Raw genomic sequence first — 12,170 nt, 5'->3', positions numbered from 1 at the left:
ATTGGTCAAAGCCTTTAGGGCTTGAGGGGACTTGAGGGTTACCATGGATGGTTAGGTTAAGGGATAATCCTTTAACCAAGGGTTGGGGGAATTTGCAAGGGTTAAAGGTGAGTTAGGTTGGTCAAAGACCCATATGGGTTAACTTGTTGAAGGGAGAAGGCCTTTAATGCTTTGTAAGAGCCCTAGATATTTTTGAGAAGCGACTCTTCCCTAATCCCTTAGTTTAGGAATGTGCAAACACTTAGAGGGGGATTAGGCTAATAATAGGGGTTTAAACATGATTAGGAGAAGGGTTAGTGTGCAACTTGCATTTTCTGGAAAGTGCAAGTGGGTGAGGGTTTTAGGATTTTAAATAAATATTTATTTATTTAAATTTGAGGGATGGGCTTTTAGGGATTTAAATAAATGTTGATTTATTTAAATGTGAGAGAGAGGTTTAATTAAATAAATATGATTTATTTATTTAATTAATTATCAGACTATGGTTTAAGTGAATTAAATCAAATAATTTATTTAATTAATAGGAGAAGAGGGTTAGGGTGAATTAATTAAATATTGATTTATTAATTGTTGATCGATGGTTAAATAATAAAATAAATACTGAGAATTCATTTAATTAAATGGACAGATTTGGGTGCCTACAAGTTCCATTCAACTTGTCCTTGTTGTTGTAGTCTGCCAATGGGAGATTCATTAGATGGATGTAAAGAGTAATTTTTTTCACAGTTTCCTTTCAAAGGAGATATAAATGGATCAATCATAGGGGTTCATATAATATTCCTCACTTTTTTGTCATCTTTGAAAATCTTCCTATCACCTCAAACGTGCCCCTTAATATCAATATGCCAAGATAGACTCTTTCCTATTAATTGGGTTTACTCAATGTCATGTTGGGGTAAGTGTAAATATGGGGGACTAAAATGTGGCCACACCATTTTTTGGTTCCATCGAAGACTTAATTCGAGTACATTATACTGCATTCACATTATAATGTGTTAAGTTATGGCTTGGTAGTGAGAAAACCTATGCTTGGTCACTACCAAGCCACAATGTGATCATGTTATAATGCAAGAACATTATAACATACTCACATTGTGACTTGGTAGTAGCTAATCCTAGGATCGACCACTACCAATCCATAACACACTTGCATTATAACACAATTATGTTATAACATTGTCACATTATAATGTGAGTGCGTACATTATTAAAAAGAAAAAAATGCTCTCACTTCTCATCTCTTTCTACTTATATCTCACTCTTTTTCTTCCTTAGACTATATACATGAAATAAAAATTAAATTTTGAGTAAAATTTCAATATGTGTGTTTACTTTCTTATACTTTAGGTCATATTTCATGTATATATTGGGAGGATTTTTTAGAATGGTTTCAAATATCTAAGAGTTATAATGTAAATTCTAGGTTTTCGAAGATCTTATAATTTTTCAAATTTAGTCAAATTTTAGTAATCAATAGGATCCTATCATCTCTCTCTCTATTCTCTTTGTCTCCCTTGAGCTCTAGACCTATCTCTCTATACCTCTCTCTATTTGACTCTCTCCTCTCCCCCCAAGCTATCTCTCTCTCTACTTATTTGTATCTTCCTTGTCCCTCTCTCTATATACCTATCTCTCTACTTATTTGTATCTCCCCTCTCCCTCACTCCCTTTCTCCTCTCCCTCCCTCCCTCTCTCCTTCCCTATATACTTATCTATATCTCCCTTATCTACATATGTATCCCTCTCTCCTTTCTCCCCTCACCACTTCTCTCTCTCATTACACTCTACTTATCTCTATCTCCCATCTCCTCTCTCTACATACCTTTCTCTCTCTCCCTCTATGTAGAGAGAGGGAGAGGGGGATATAGAGATAAGTAGAGATGGAAGGGAAAAGAGATAGAGATAAGTGGTAAAGGAAGGAGAAAGGAGGGAGAGAGAAAGAGGGAGTGAGGGAGAGGTATGTAGAGAGAGAGGGGGGATAAATATAAGTAGATAGGGAAGGAGAGAGAGAAAATTATAAGATCTTCTAAAACCTAGAATTTTCATGATCTCTTAAAGCTCTGAAACCGTTCTCAATCATCCTACCAGTATATGCATGAAATATAAATTAAATTTAAGAAAGTGTAAACACATTTTGAAATGTCACTTATACTTAAATTTTTATTTCATGTAAATAGTCAAAGGAAGAGAGAGTGAGAGATATAAGGAAGTAGAGAGATATGAGAAGAGAGAGAGGAATTTTTGCATCTTCAAAATGTGAGTGTGTTATAACACACTCACATTAGTATCTTCTTTAGGTATTTCCAACCCTTAGAGTTAGATTTGCCTTGGGCATCCAACCAAAAGGATTCGATTGCCTTTTTAACAATCGGGGATGTGTTTTTTACAAATTTTAGAAAAAGGACAATTTTGAGCATGCGATCCATCAATTTAGCACATCTTCTAATGCAAAGTTTTAAAAATACCACAATAATGTTAAGATCTCTTTTAGCTTTCAACCATGCATTTTTCACATTTTGAGTTGTTAAGGTTTTCATCTTTAATTTCTTTTGTTAGTGTAACCATTTTTGTCAAAAACTAATGTTTGATATTTTCAATTTCATTTTTTAACTATTTATTAAAACTTCAAATAAATTACATTTTCAGAAACTAGACTTTATTCTACACAGTAAATTTTTTATTTTTTATTTTTTTTGTTTTAAAATTTTAATTAGTTTTCATTAAAATTTAGATGTCTACATAGTCAATTTTTTATTTTTCAAGATGTGTCCACTTTGAAAATTAGTATTATTAAAACATATATTCATTAAAATATTAGCAAAAAATTCAAGCGTAAACTACATGATGTTAGCTAATTTTGTTGGCATATTCCATCATTTTCTCTATACGGTTCAATTGTTTGTGTTTGTTATTTATTTGGTTTGGGTTGTTATTGTTTGATAGCTTATTCAAGCTAGTTTGTTGAACCCCTGAATATACGGATGGTTATACCCTTCATGTATAATAAATATATCTCATAATACAAATCATAGCATTCGATTGCTCTGCAAATGTCAATATTGTATCAGAGCGGCAGATTCTGTGCCTATTAGTTTGTGAGGAGATGCCATCGGTTCAGGCAATTTGACAGGAGTTTATGAATGCCTATTCTATTGTCATTATAGTCACTGGTAAAATTGTTTGTATTCTTTGGTTCAAAAGTTTTGTCAGATCGATTGATCTGCCCACTTTCAAATCACTAATAAGCCAGAGTCTCATAGAAAAATCCAGTGTGAAGAGTGAAGCTATCCCGATTCTCACAGAAATGAAGATTCACCTGGAGGAAAGGGCCGAGACCTTCTTTTGATCGGGTATGATAATCTTCCCATCATGATTATCAAGGCCTGCACACTGACATTTGATTAGCGCAATCTGGATCTATTTGCATTGAATTTCGCACTCCTGTTCGTGTTTTTTGGCAAATCTGGAGAGCTCGGGGTATTGTTGAGGACGTGGAAGCAAAGCTTGTAGAGATCATCATTGAGGCTGGGGCTTTCAATTGTCTTGCCTGATCCATCCTAAATCTGAATCAGAGGTCATCCACAAAGAGAACATTGACCGGTGGCGTGGATGACAGAATATCCTACGCAATACGTTCTGACCCAGTCATTTTTTATTTTGGTTCTTATGACTTTCTCTTTATTTATTTCATTTAATTGCGTCTCCAACCCTCCATAGCTTGCTGCCTAGCTAGAAAGAATGGTCTACATTTTCTTAAGTCGATCCAGTCGCCGTTGTCAGCACTCCGTTTCGTATTTGTTTTTCTCTGCCAATATTGATAAGACATTGCATGAAATACAAAATTGGAGCCACTTTGAATGCTAGAATCCCGTCATCTGTATATTATGTATATTTATCTGCCTTTAGTTGGGGTGACTTATAGTTTTGTTGTCAAGGTAGAGAAAGTAGCCAAAAACATAGTCTTTGATACATTTTTTGGTTGAGTCTAGGAAAGCATGTCCTTTGGTGTTGTTTTCTTAAGTTCGTATTATGTCATTAATAATGTCTAAAAATAAATAAAAATAACCAAGTGGTCAAAGGATATGTCTTTATAGACAACATTTTTAGACTCTATGGAGCATTTTTCGTGCAAAAATAAGTCTATAGGTAGATCAAATGTATCAATTTCAAATTCAAACTAGAAGAGTTTCATAAAGTGGATATATAAAAGTTTCTCTTGATGCCATTTTCAAAGGGCGTTTTTTGTGACACAAAATAAGAAAATAGCATCTCTATTTGGCTAACAAAATTGCAGGAAGTTCTTCAAAATTTCTTCTTCCCGACTCTTAGCTACTGTGTGGTAATAATTATTCTGCATGGAAAACCAAACTCCAAACTCAACTCGAGTTTGAAGAAGTTTGGGATGTAGTCAGTGGCACCACCACATGACATAAAACAAATGTTGATGAGTAGAAGGAATTTGATCAAGCTGACAGAAAGGCAAAATTGATATTTTGTTTAGTGTGTTTGATGATGTCCAACCCTTTATCCATGACTTATCCACAACCAAAGATACGTGGGACAAGCTCAAGACAGTGTATGAGGCAACGAATCATAATCAGATCCTAAATTTGCAGAGTCAACTCCACAACCTAAAAATGAAGAATGGAGAAGAGTTAGAATCTTTTCTCAAAAGGATTGCAGAGTTGAGAACCTTTCTACAAGCATTAGGGGAAACGGTTGATGATGAAGTGTTGGTGCCTATTGTTCTACGAGCACTACCTTCCACATACAAGGTGTTTGTGACAACTTTGAATAGCACAGAGACAACACCCACTTTTGAGAAGCTAGTGAATCTGCTTCAGAAAGAAGAGTCTATCAGCCAAGATCACAGTGAGGAAGATCATGCCATGGCATCCCCTCGTAAAGGCAAGAAGCCAATGCAGCAGTTCGGCAAACCTCCCAAATTTGGAAATTCCTCCAGACCTCAAAAGAAGTGTTCAATCTGTGATAAATCTGGGCACGATGTGAAAAATTGCTGGTACAACTCCTTCAACAAAGGATCTTCCAACAAACCACCTCCAAAGAATCCATTTCAAAGTGGCAAACCCCGATGGGAGCAAAGGAACAAACAGAAGCAACAAAACAATGTTGCTAAAGTAGATGATTCTCCAGATGAGGAATACGTGCTATCAGCCCACACTTCAGAAGATGGTTCATAGTCTACCTCTATATGGTATGTGGACTCAGGTGCTACAAAGAACATGACGAGACAAAAGAAGTGGTTTCTCACATTGAAACCTCATCATGGTACAATCACTCTTGGAGATGATATTGTCCATGACATCCAAGGTATTGGTGACATCTCTTTACAGTTTGGCGTACATCATTGTTGACTTACTAATGTTCTATATGTGCTAGGACTTACCAAAAATCTTCTTTTTGTTAATCAATTTCTTGATCATAACCTTGGGATTGAATTTGATTCGACTAAGGATAAAAAAGTATGTCTTATCAAAGATAGGTCTAAGAATGACAAGATTATTGCTAGTGCTACTGAGGTTGGTAGAATGTTTAAGCTTGATAAAATTTCTAATAATCAAGCCTTAGTGACTAAAGAAAATGAACTTTCAATACTTTGGCATTATAGATTCGATCACTTGAGCACTAGTTACTTGCTCAAACTTTGTAAGAATAACATGGTCAAAGGGCTTCCTTCACTTGAGAAGCTGAGTGTTGTTTTTTCTAGCTGTATTGCTGGAAAAAAAACATAGAGCACCCTTCTATCCTAGTGAGCATCGTGCAAGCCAACCTTTGCAGTTGGTGCATATCGATCTGTGCGAGCCCATGCCACCTAGTCACAATGGATACATGTACTTTCAGATTTTTGTTGATGATCATACAAGGAAAATGTGGGTATATTGCTTGCAACATAAAGATGAAGCTCTTTCCTATTTCAAAGAGTTTTACACTCAGGTGGAGAAAGATACGAATCATAGTGTTTGTGCCATTCGCTCAGATCAAGAGGGGAATACACCAACACAAAATTCTCCACATATCTGAAGGAAAATGGCATTCAACGTCAGCTAACTACAGCATACACACCTCAACAAAATGGTGTTGCATAGAACGGAGAAATCACATCATCGTGGAGATGGTCCGCAATATGTTGAAAGATTCTCAAATAGAGCATGCATATTGGGCTGAAGTTGTACACACTGCAGTTTATCTTCTGAATCATGCTCCAACCAAATCTCTTAATGGCATCACTCCAAAGGAAGCATGGATAGGGGTAAAACCTTCTATTTCACATCTTTGTGTGTTTGGATACACTGCTTATATGCACATTCCTAAACAAAAAAGAAAGAAGCTTGATGAAAAATTCATGAAGTGTATTCTTCTTGGTTATAGTAATGAGTCTAAGGCATATCGCCTATCCTAACACAAGGAAAATATATATTTGTAGGGATGTAATATGTGATGAGGGGAGTGAATCAAGTTCTCCTCCCACATCATCACCTACTTCAGATAGTGCTCCCATATTTCACATGGATGGTAAAAATGATGGGAATGTTGATAGTCAATCATCGCCCACCAATGTCACAAAACCATTGCCAAAAGGGTATACTAGTACCATTCGAGATGCAAAGCTAGATGGAGTTTCAAACACTTCAACTTCAAGTCTGAGGACTTGCAACATGGCTCGTAATGAGGTAAATTTTGCACTAATGACTTCAATTGTTAAAATTTTTGAGCCATCTACTATTCAGGAGGCACTTGAATCAAAGCCTTGGAAATCTGTTGAAAAACAACACTTGGGACTTGTTGATCTACCACTTGGTAATAAAGCAATTGGTTGTAAATGGACTTTTAAAACAAAGTATAAAGCAGATGGTAGTATAGATAAACATAAGGCTAGACTTGTAGCCAAGGGTTATGCCCAAAAAGAAGGGATAGACTATGAGGAAACATTTGCTCCCACTACAAAGATAAAAAATATTAGAATAATTTTGCTTTAGCTGCCCAATTTGGATGGAAACTATACCAAATGGATGTAAAAAGTGCCTTTCTTAATGGAGACCTTAAGGAAGAGGTCTACATTGTTGGCCATTTGGATGAATTGATTATGTGTTGCATTGATGTTTTGGCATTGATGTCAACACTAGTTGTTTTGTTGCTTTACCAGTATCCTTTTGGTCCCGGTAGGTTGTTTGGTTTCTAGTTTGATTAGATCATGTCGATTCAGTATACTTTGGTATGCTTTGGCTTTTGGAATTTTTATATCTTCTATTCATGCTACTCAGATTCATTTTCAATCAGTTGGATTTGATTTGATGATCGGATGCTATCTTGTATGCTGGTAAGCTTGGTTTGTTGATCCGGTGAGGATTTCACCGGCAAAGCTTTGATGAATATCTTTGATGTTATAAATAAGTGGTGTTGGTGCAGCTTCTAGTAGAGATTCAGGATGTTGATGGTGATTGTGTTCGAGACTTGGCTGATTGGGATCATAGCTTTAGCGTGTGTGGACCTAAATTGGGTCTGGTACTATCTAGGTTATGGACCGACTTAATGTAATGTGTTGTTTGGTCTTCTCGATGTGTTTCCGAGATGTCTTATGGGTTGGATATTATTTTCTTGGTCTCAAGTCGACATGTTTTGTAATTATGTAATTGCTTTATTGTCTAGTGGTCGACCTGATTGTTTATGGTCGAGGGTTTGTATATATATGATGTAAGATCTCATTGTAGATCATGATATATGGAATGTAAGGATATAAGGGATAAGAAAAGGATGTATAGGAGCGAATAATGTAATAATCATTCATGTAGAGGATTTGGTTGATCATGGTGATCAAGTTGGGTTTATATAAGAGGATTAAATCCTCCGGTATTGAGCTTAACCAGAACTGTACTCAGGCATTGGAAATGCTATCATTGCAGTTCATTCTTCCTTCCAGATTGTAGTCTGGATTTTTATGTAGTTAGTGAGACTCCTTTTGTAATGAGCAGTGTGCTCTAGGTTGTTGGCCTTCCTGCAAGTGCAGGCCCCTCAATTTGTAATTACATACTTATTTTAGAAGTATTATCTAGATGTGGGTAGGCTCCCACCGTGGTTTTTCCCTTTACCGGGTTTTCCACGTACAAATCTCAGTGGCATATGGATGGTTTTTATTCTCTGATTGTTTCTTGTGCTGAATTGGTATATATGTTATTTTGGTAATTGGTTTATGCATTCCGGTATTGATCTTATGTGTTTCGATATTAAAGTTTCAATTGCTTAAGGTTCCGGTAATCTGGTGCCAACTTATTCACACACCCCCCCTCTCAGTCATCTTTCGGTTATTTGAATTGTCTAACATACATGACCCAGCCAAAGGGATATGTTGCACCTGGTAAAGAGGAGAAGGTGTGCAAGCTTATTAAGTCCCTATATGGTCTCAAGCAGGCTCCTACAACCTGGTATATCAAAATTGATGAGCATTTGCTAAAACATAGTTTCACTAAGCATCCATATGATCCAAATCTCTACCTCAAGGATCAAGAGGGGGGATATTGTGATCATTAATGTATATGTTAATGACTTTGTTATCACATTCAGCTCAGAAGAAATGGTTGAAACAACCAAGCATGATCTCAAGTAGGCTTTTGATATGATAGATCTCGAGCTACTGCACTATTGTCTTGGCTTAGAGGTATGGCAAACAAATCACCATATCTTTGTATCTCAAAGAAAATATGGCAAGACACTGCTTTAGAAATTCAGAATGATGGATTCCAAACCTATGTCTACACCTATGGAATCAAGTTTGCAGTTATCTACCTCTGATCAATCTCCTCAGATGAATGCAACTCTTTATCGTCAAATGATTGGACATTTGATTTATCTGACTCATACTAGACTAGACATTAGTTTTGTTGTTAATTATCTATCAAGATTCATGCAAGAACCAAAAAAGTCCCATTGGAATGCAACAAAAAGGGTCTTAAGGTATATTCATGGCACAATGGATCATGGTTTGAAATATAAAAGGAATGATCAATTCTTCTTGTCAGGGTACACAGATGCAAATTATGTAGGTTCAATTGATGATAGGAAATCCACTTCTGGGTTTGTTTTCTTCTTGGGTTCTGGTCCTATTTCATGGGAAAGTGAGAAGAAACCCACAATTGCTCGTTCCTCAACAGAGGCAGAATATTGTGCAGCAAGTGCAACAGTTTGTGAAGCAGTTTGGTTGCATCGCATATTAGAAGGATTAGGAGTACCACATAACCAACCTACAATCCTCTATTGTGACAATCAAAGTGTTCTCAAGCTTGTTCCTAATCCAGTGTTTCATGAGCAGACCAAGCATATTGAAGTTGATTGTCACTTCATACAAGAACATGTTCAACAGAACAACATTCAACTTCAATTTTGCTCTACACAGGAACAATGTGCTAACATCTTCACCAAGCCTCTTGCCCGTGTGAAATTTGAAATTTTCCAGGTTCTCTTATTAATACTTTAAATAAATGACGTAATAAGGGGGGAATGTTGGCATATTCCATCATTTTCTCTATATGGTTCAATTGTTTGTGTTTGTTATTTATTTGGTTTGGGTTGTTATTGTTTGATAGCTTATTCAAGCTAGTTTGTTGAGCCTGTGAATACACAGATGGTTATACCCTTCATGTATAACTATATCTCATAATACAAATCATAGCATTCGATTTCTCTGCAAATGTCAATAAATTTTTTATTAAATCAATTTTTGAAATACTAAATAGTAGTTACCATTTTATGGGGCCACACTAGACACTATGTTATGTTTTTTGATGAAAATAGGACCACTTTATGTGCCTCCCCCCCTTTTGAACCTCAAAATATCCACCATTTTCAATATAAAAAAATTGTAGTTTAGAAAGTTGATTCAAAGCATTGTGACTCTTGTTCTTGTTGCATCTTCAAATTTTGAGCATAACTATCTTTAATTGCTCATCAAAGATTAGTCTTTCTTGATTTCTAAAAAGTGACCATTTAAGACCCCCTTTTGGTCCCCCCTTTCCATGCACTTACCCATTGATATAAATGCTTATATTCTAGAATAGGATGATACTCTACATTTTTTGTTCTTGATGTTCCAACTTGTTGATCCTAGTGAGTCACTCATCCACCATTTAGGAAGTGAAAACTACCCTCCATGATCATTTTTAATGTCAAACTTGCGCCTACTACACTAATTCTTAGAGATTGAGATACACTAGTTTTCATCTAGTATATTCATTGGAAAATCCAAGTATGCACTTGATATTATCTCTAGATTTTGCATGTTTGTCTCCAAGCCTCTACCAGCTATATTTCTATTAGGTGTCGAACTTGAGGCTCATTGTTCTTTACCCTTGGTTGACGTAATTTTGTACCGACAACTTGTTGGTATTTTTATCTACCTTACTCACATAAGACCCGTCATTTCATATGCTACCTACAATGTCTCTTGATTCATGTAGGAGCCTAATAAGTTAAATTTACACTACAATAAGGGTACTAATAGTTATGGAATTTAGTATGTAGTAGGTGTGGATTTTGACTTGGTGGGATACATAAATTCAAATTGGATAGAAAATTCTCAAGATCACAAGTCTACTTTAGTGTATTACTTATCACTTGGTTTTCATCTAGTTTTTTGGCCAAGCAAGAAGTAATTTACAATTGCTTGTTCACCTATAAAGGTTGAGTATTGAGGAGAAATTAATATTTTATTAAGGACATTTGGCTTTTGAAAACTATTCTTATTAGCTTTAGTATTCTATTCCAAAAGCCTACAATCATCTTTTGTGATAACTAGAATGCAATATAGATATCACATAATCTAGTACATCACTAGAGGACAAGACACATCGAGATATATGTACCAAATTTGAGAGTTGAATCATGATCACATCATTTATCTCTAGTACCATATGACATCAAAGAAGATCATAAAAATCTTCACTAAATCCTTTACTAAAAGTAAGTTCTTTCATTTGTGAGCTTCGTTGGGGTGCAATAGGTGTCCACTTTTTGGCTCTCTCTCTCTCTCTCTCTCTCTCTCTCTCTCTCTCTCTCTCTCTCTCTCTCTCTCTCTCTTTGGGGGGATTTATTTGTACATGGGTACCTAATTAGGGTTCACTTATTAGGACCCATCACCCATCTCAAGAGGGTGCTAGTGTGTTAAAATTTCTTTTTCCTAGGTTTTCCTACATTTTTATTAGGATTTCTTAGGTAAATAAAGTGAGTTTAACTAGGTGAGCAAGGTGTTGAGGTGTTATCGTGTCCTACAAGGGAGTTACATTTGTTATTTTTAGATCACTTGGTGGTTACTCCCTATTGGTTGGAATTTCTACTTCCACCCTCTCCTTGAGTCTATATAAACTTAGTGCTACCTAACTTGTATTAAATGACTCTTTTTCTTGCAACCTTTCTTTTCGAGCTCTTTATAAAATCTTATCATCTTGATATTTACACATCTCTTCAAATCTCTCATATATATTTGTATTTTTCATTATAGGATTTTATCACTTATTTATCTTTTAAAAATTTCTTGGGTTAACACCCATTTTATTTTTCTAATAAACATCATAGAGTTACTAGTGAATACAATATAATTGTTGGCCATTTGGAGGAATTGATTATATGTTGCATTGATGTTTTGTCATTGATGTCAACACTAGTTGTTTTGGCTGTTTACCGGTATCGTTCTGGTCCCGGTAGGTTGTTTGGTTTTTGGTTAGATTGGATCTGGCATGATCTAATATGCTCTAGTATGTTTGGGTTATGAAATTGGCTTATTCATGCTCATGTTCAGTCAGTTGGTTTTGTTTTGGTGATCGGATGCTATCATGTTTGCTAGCAAGCTTGGTTTGTTGTTCCGACGAGGGTTCAACCGACAGAGCTTTGATGAAGATCTTTGATGATACACATAAGTGGTGTTGGTACAACTTCTAGTGAAGATTCAGGATGTTGATGGTGATCATGTTCAAGACTTAGTTGATTGGGATCATTTCTTTAGTGTGTATGGACCTATATTGGGTCCTAGTATTGTCTAGGTTACGAACTGACTTAATGTAACATGTGGATTGGACCTCTCAATGTGTTTCTGGGATATCTTATGGGTTGGATATTATTTGTTTGGTCTCTGGCTGACATGTTTTGTAATTTTGTAATTTTTT

The 12,170-nt window shown here is 35.7% G+C and overlaps 1 protein-coding gene across 1 annotated transcript; it reads left to right on the top strand.

Moving 5' to 3' along the window:
* Nucleotides 1-6,527: 6,527 nt before the first annotated feature.
* On the top strand, nt 6,528-6,998 carry LOC131076750 (uncharacterized mitochondrial protein AtMg00820-like). The gene has a single exon (XM_058014072.2). The coding sequence runs from the start codon at nt 6,528-6,530 to the stop codon at nt 6,996-6,998; it is 471 nt and encodes a 156-aa protein (XP_057870055.2).
* The last annotated feature ends 5,172 nt before the right edge of the window (nt 6,999-12,170 follow it).

Source organism: Cryptomeria japonica, chromosome 10, assembly GCF_030272615.1.
Source record: "Cryptomeria japonica chromosome 10, Sugi_1.0, whole genome shotgun sequence".
Lineage (NCBI taxonomy): Eukaryota > Viridiplantae > Streptophyta > Pinopsida > Cupressales > Cupressaceae > Cryptomeria > Cryptomeria japonica.
The sequence above is the reverse complement of the archived record's forward strand: the minus strand, read 5'-3'. Positions and strand labels throughout refer to the sequence as shown.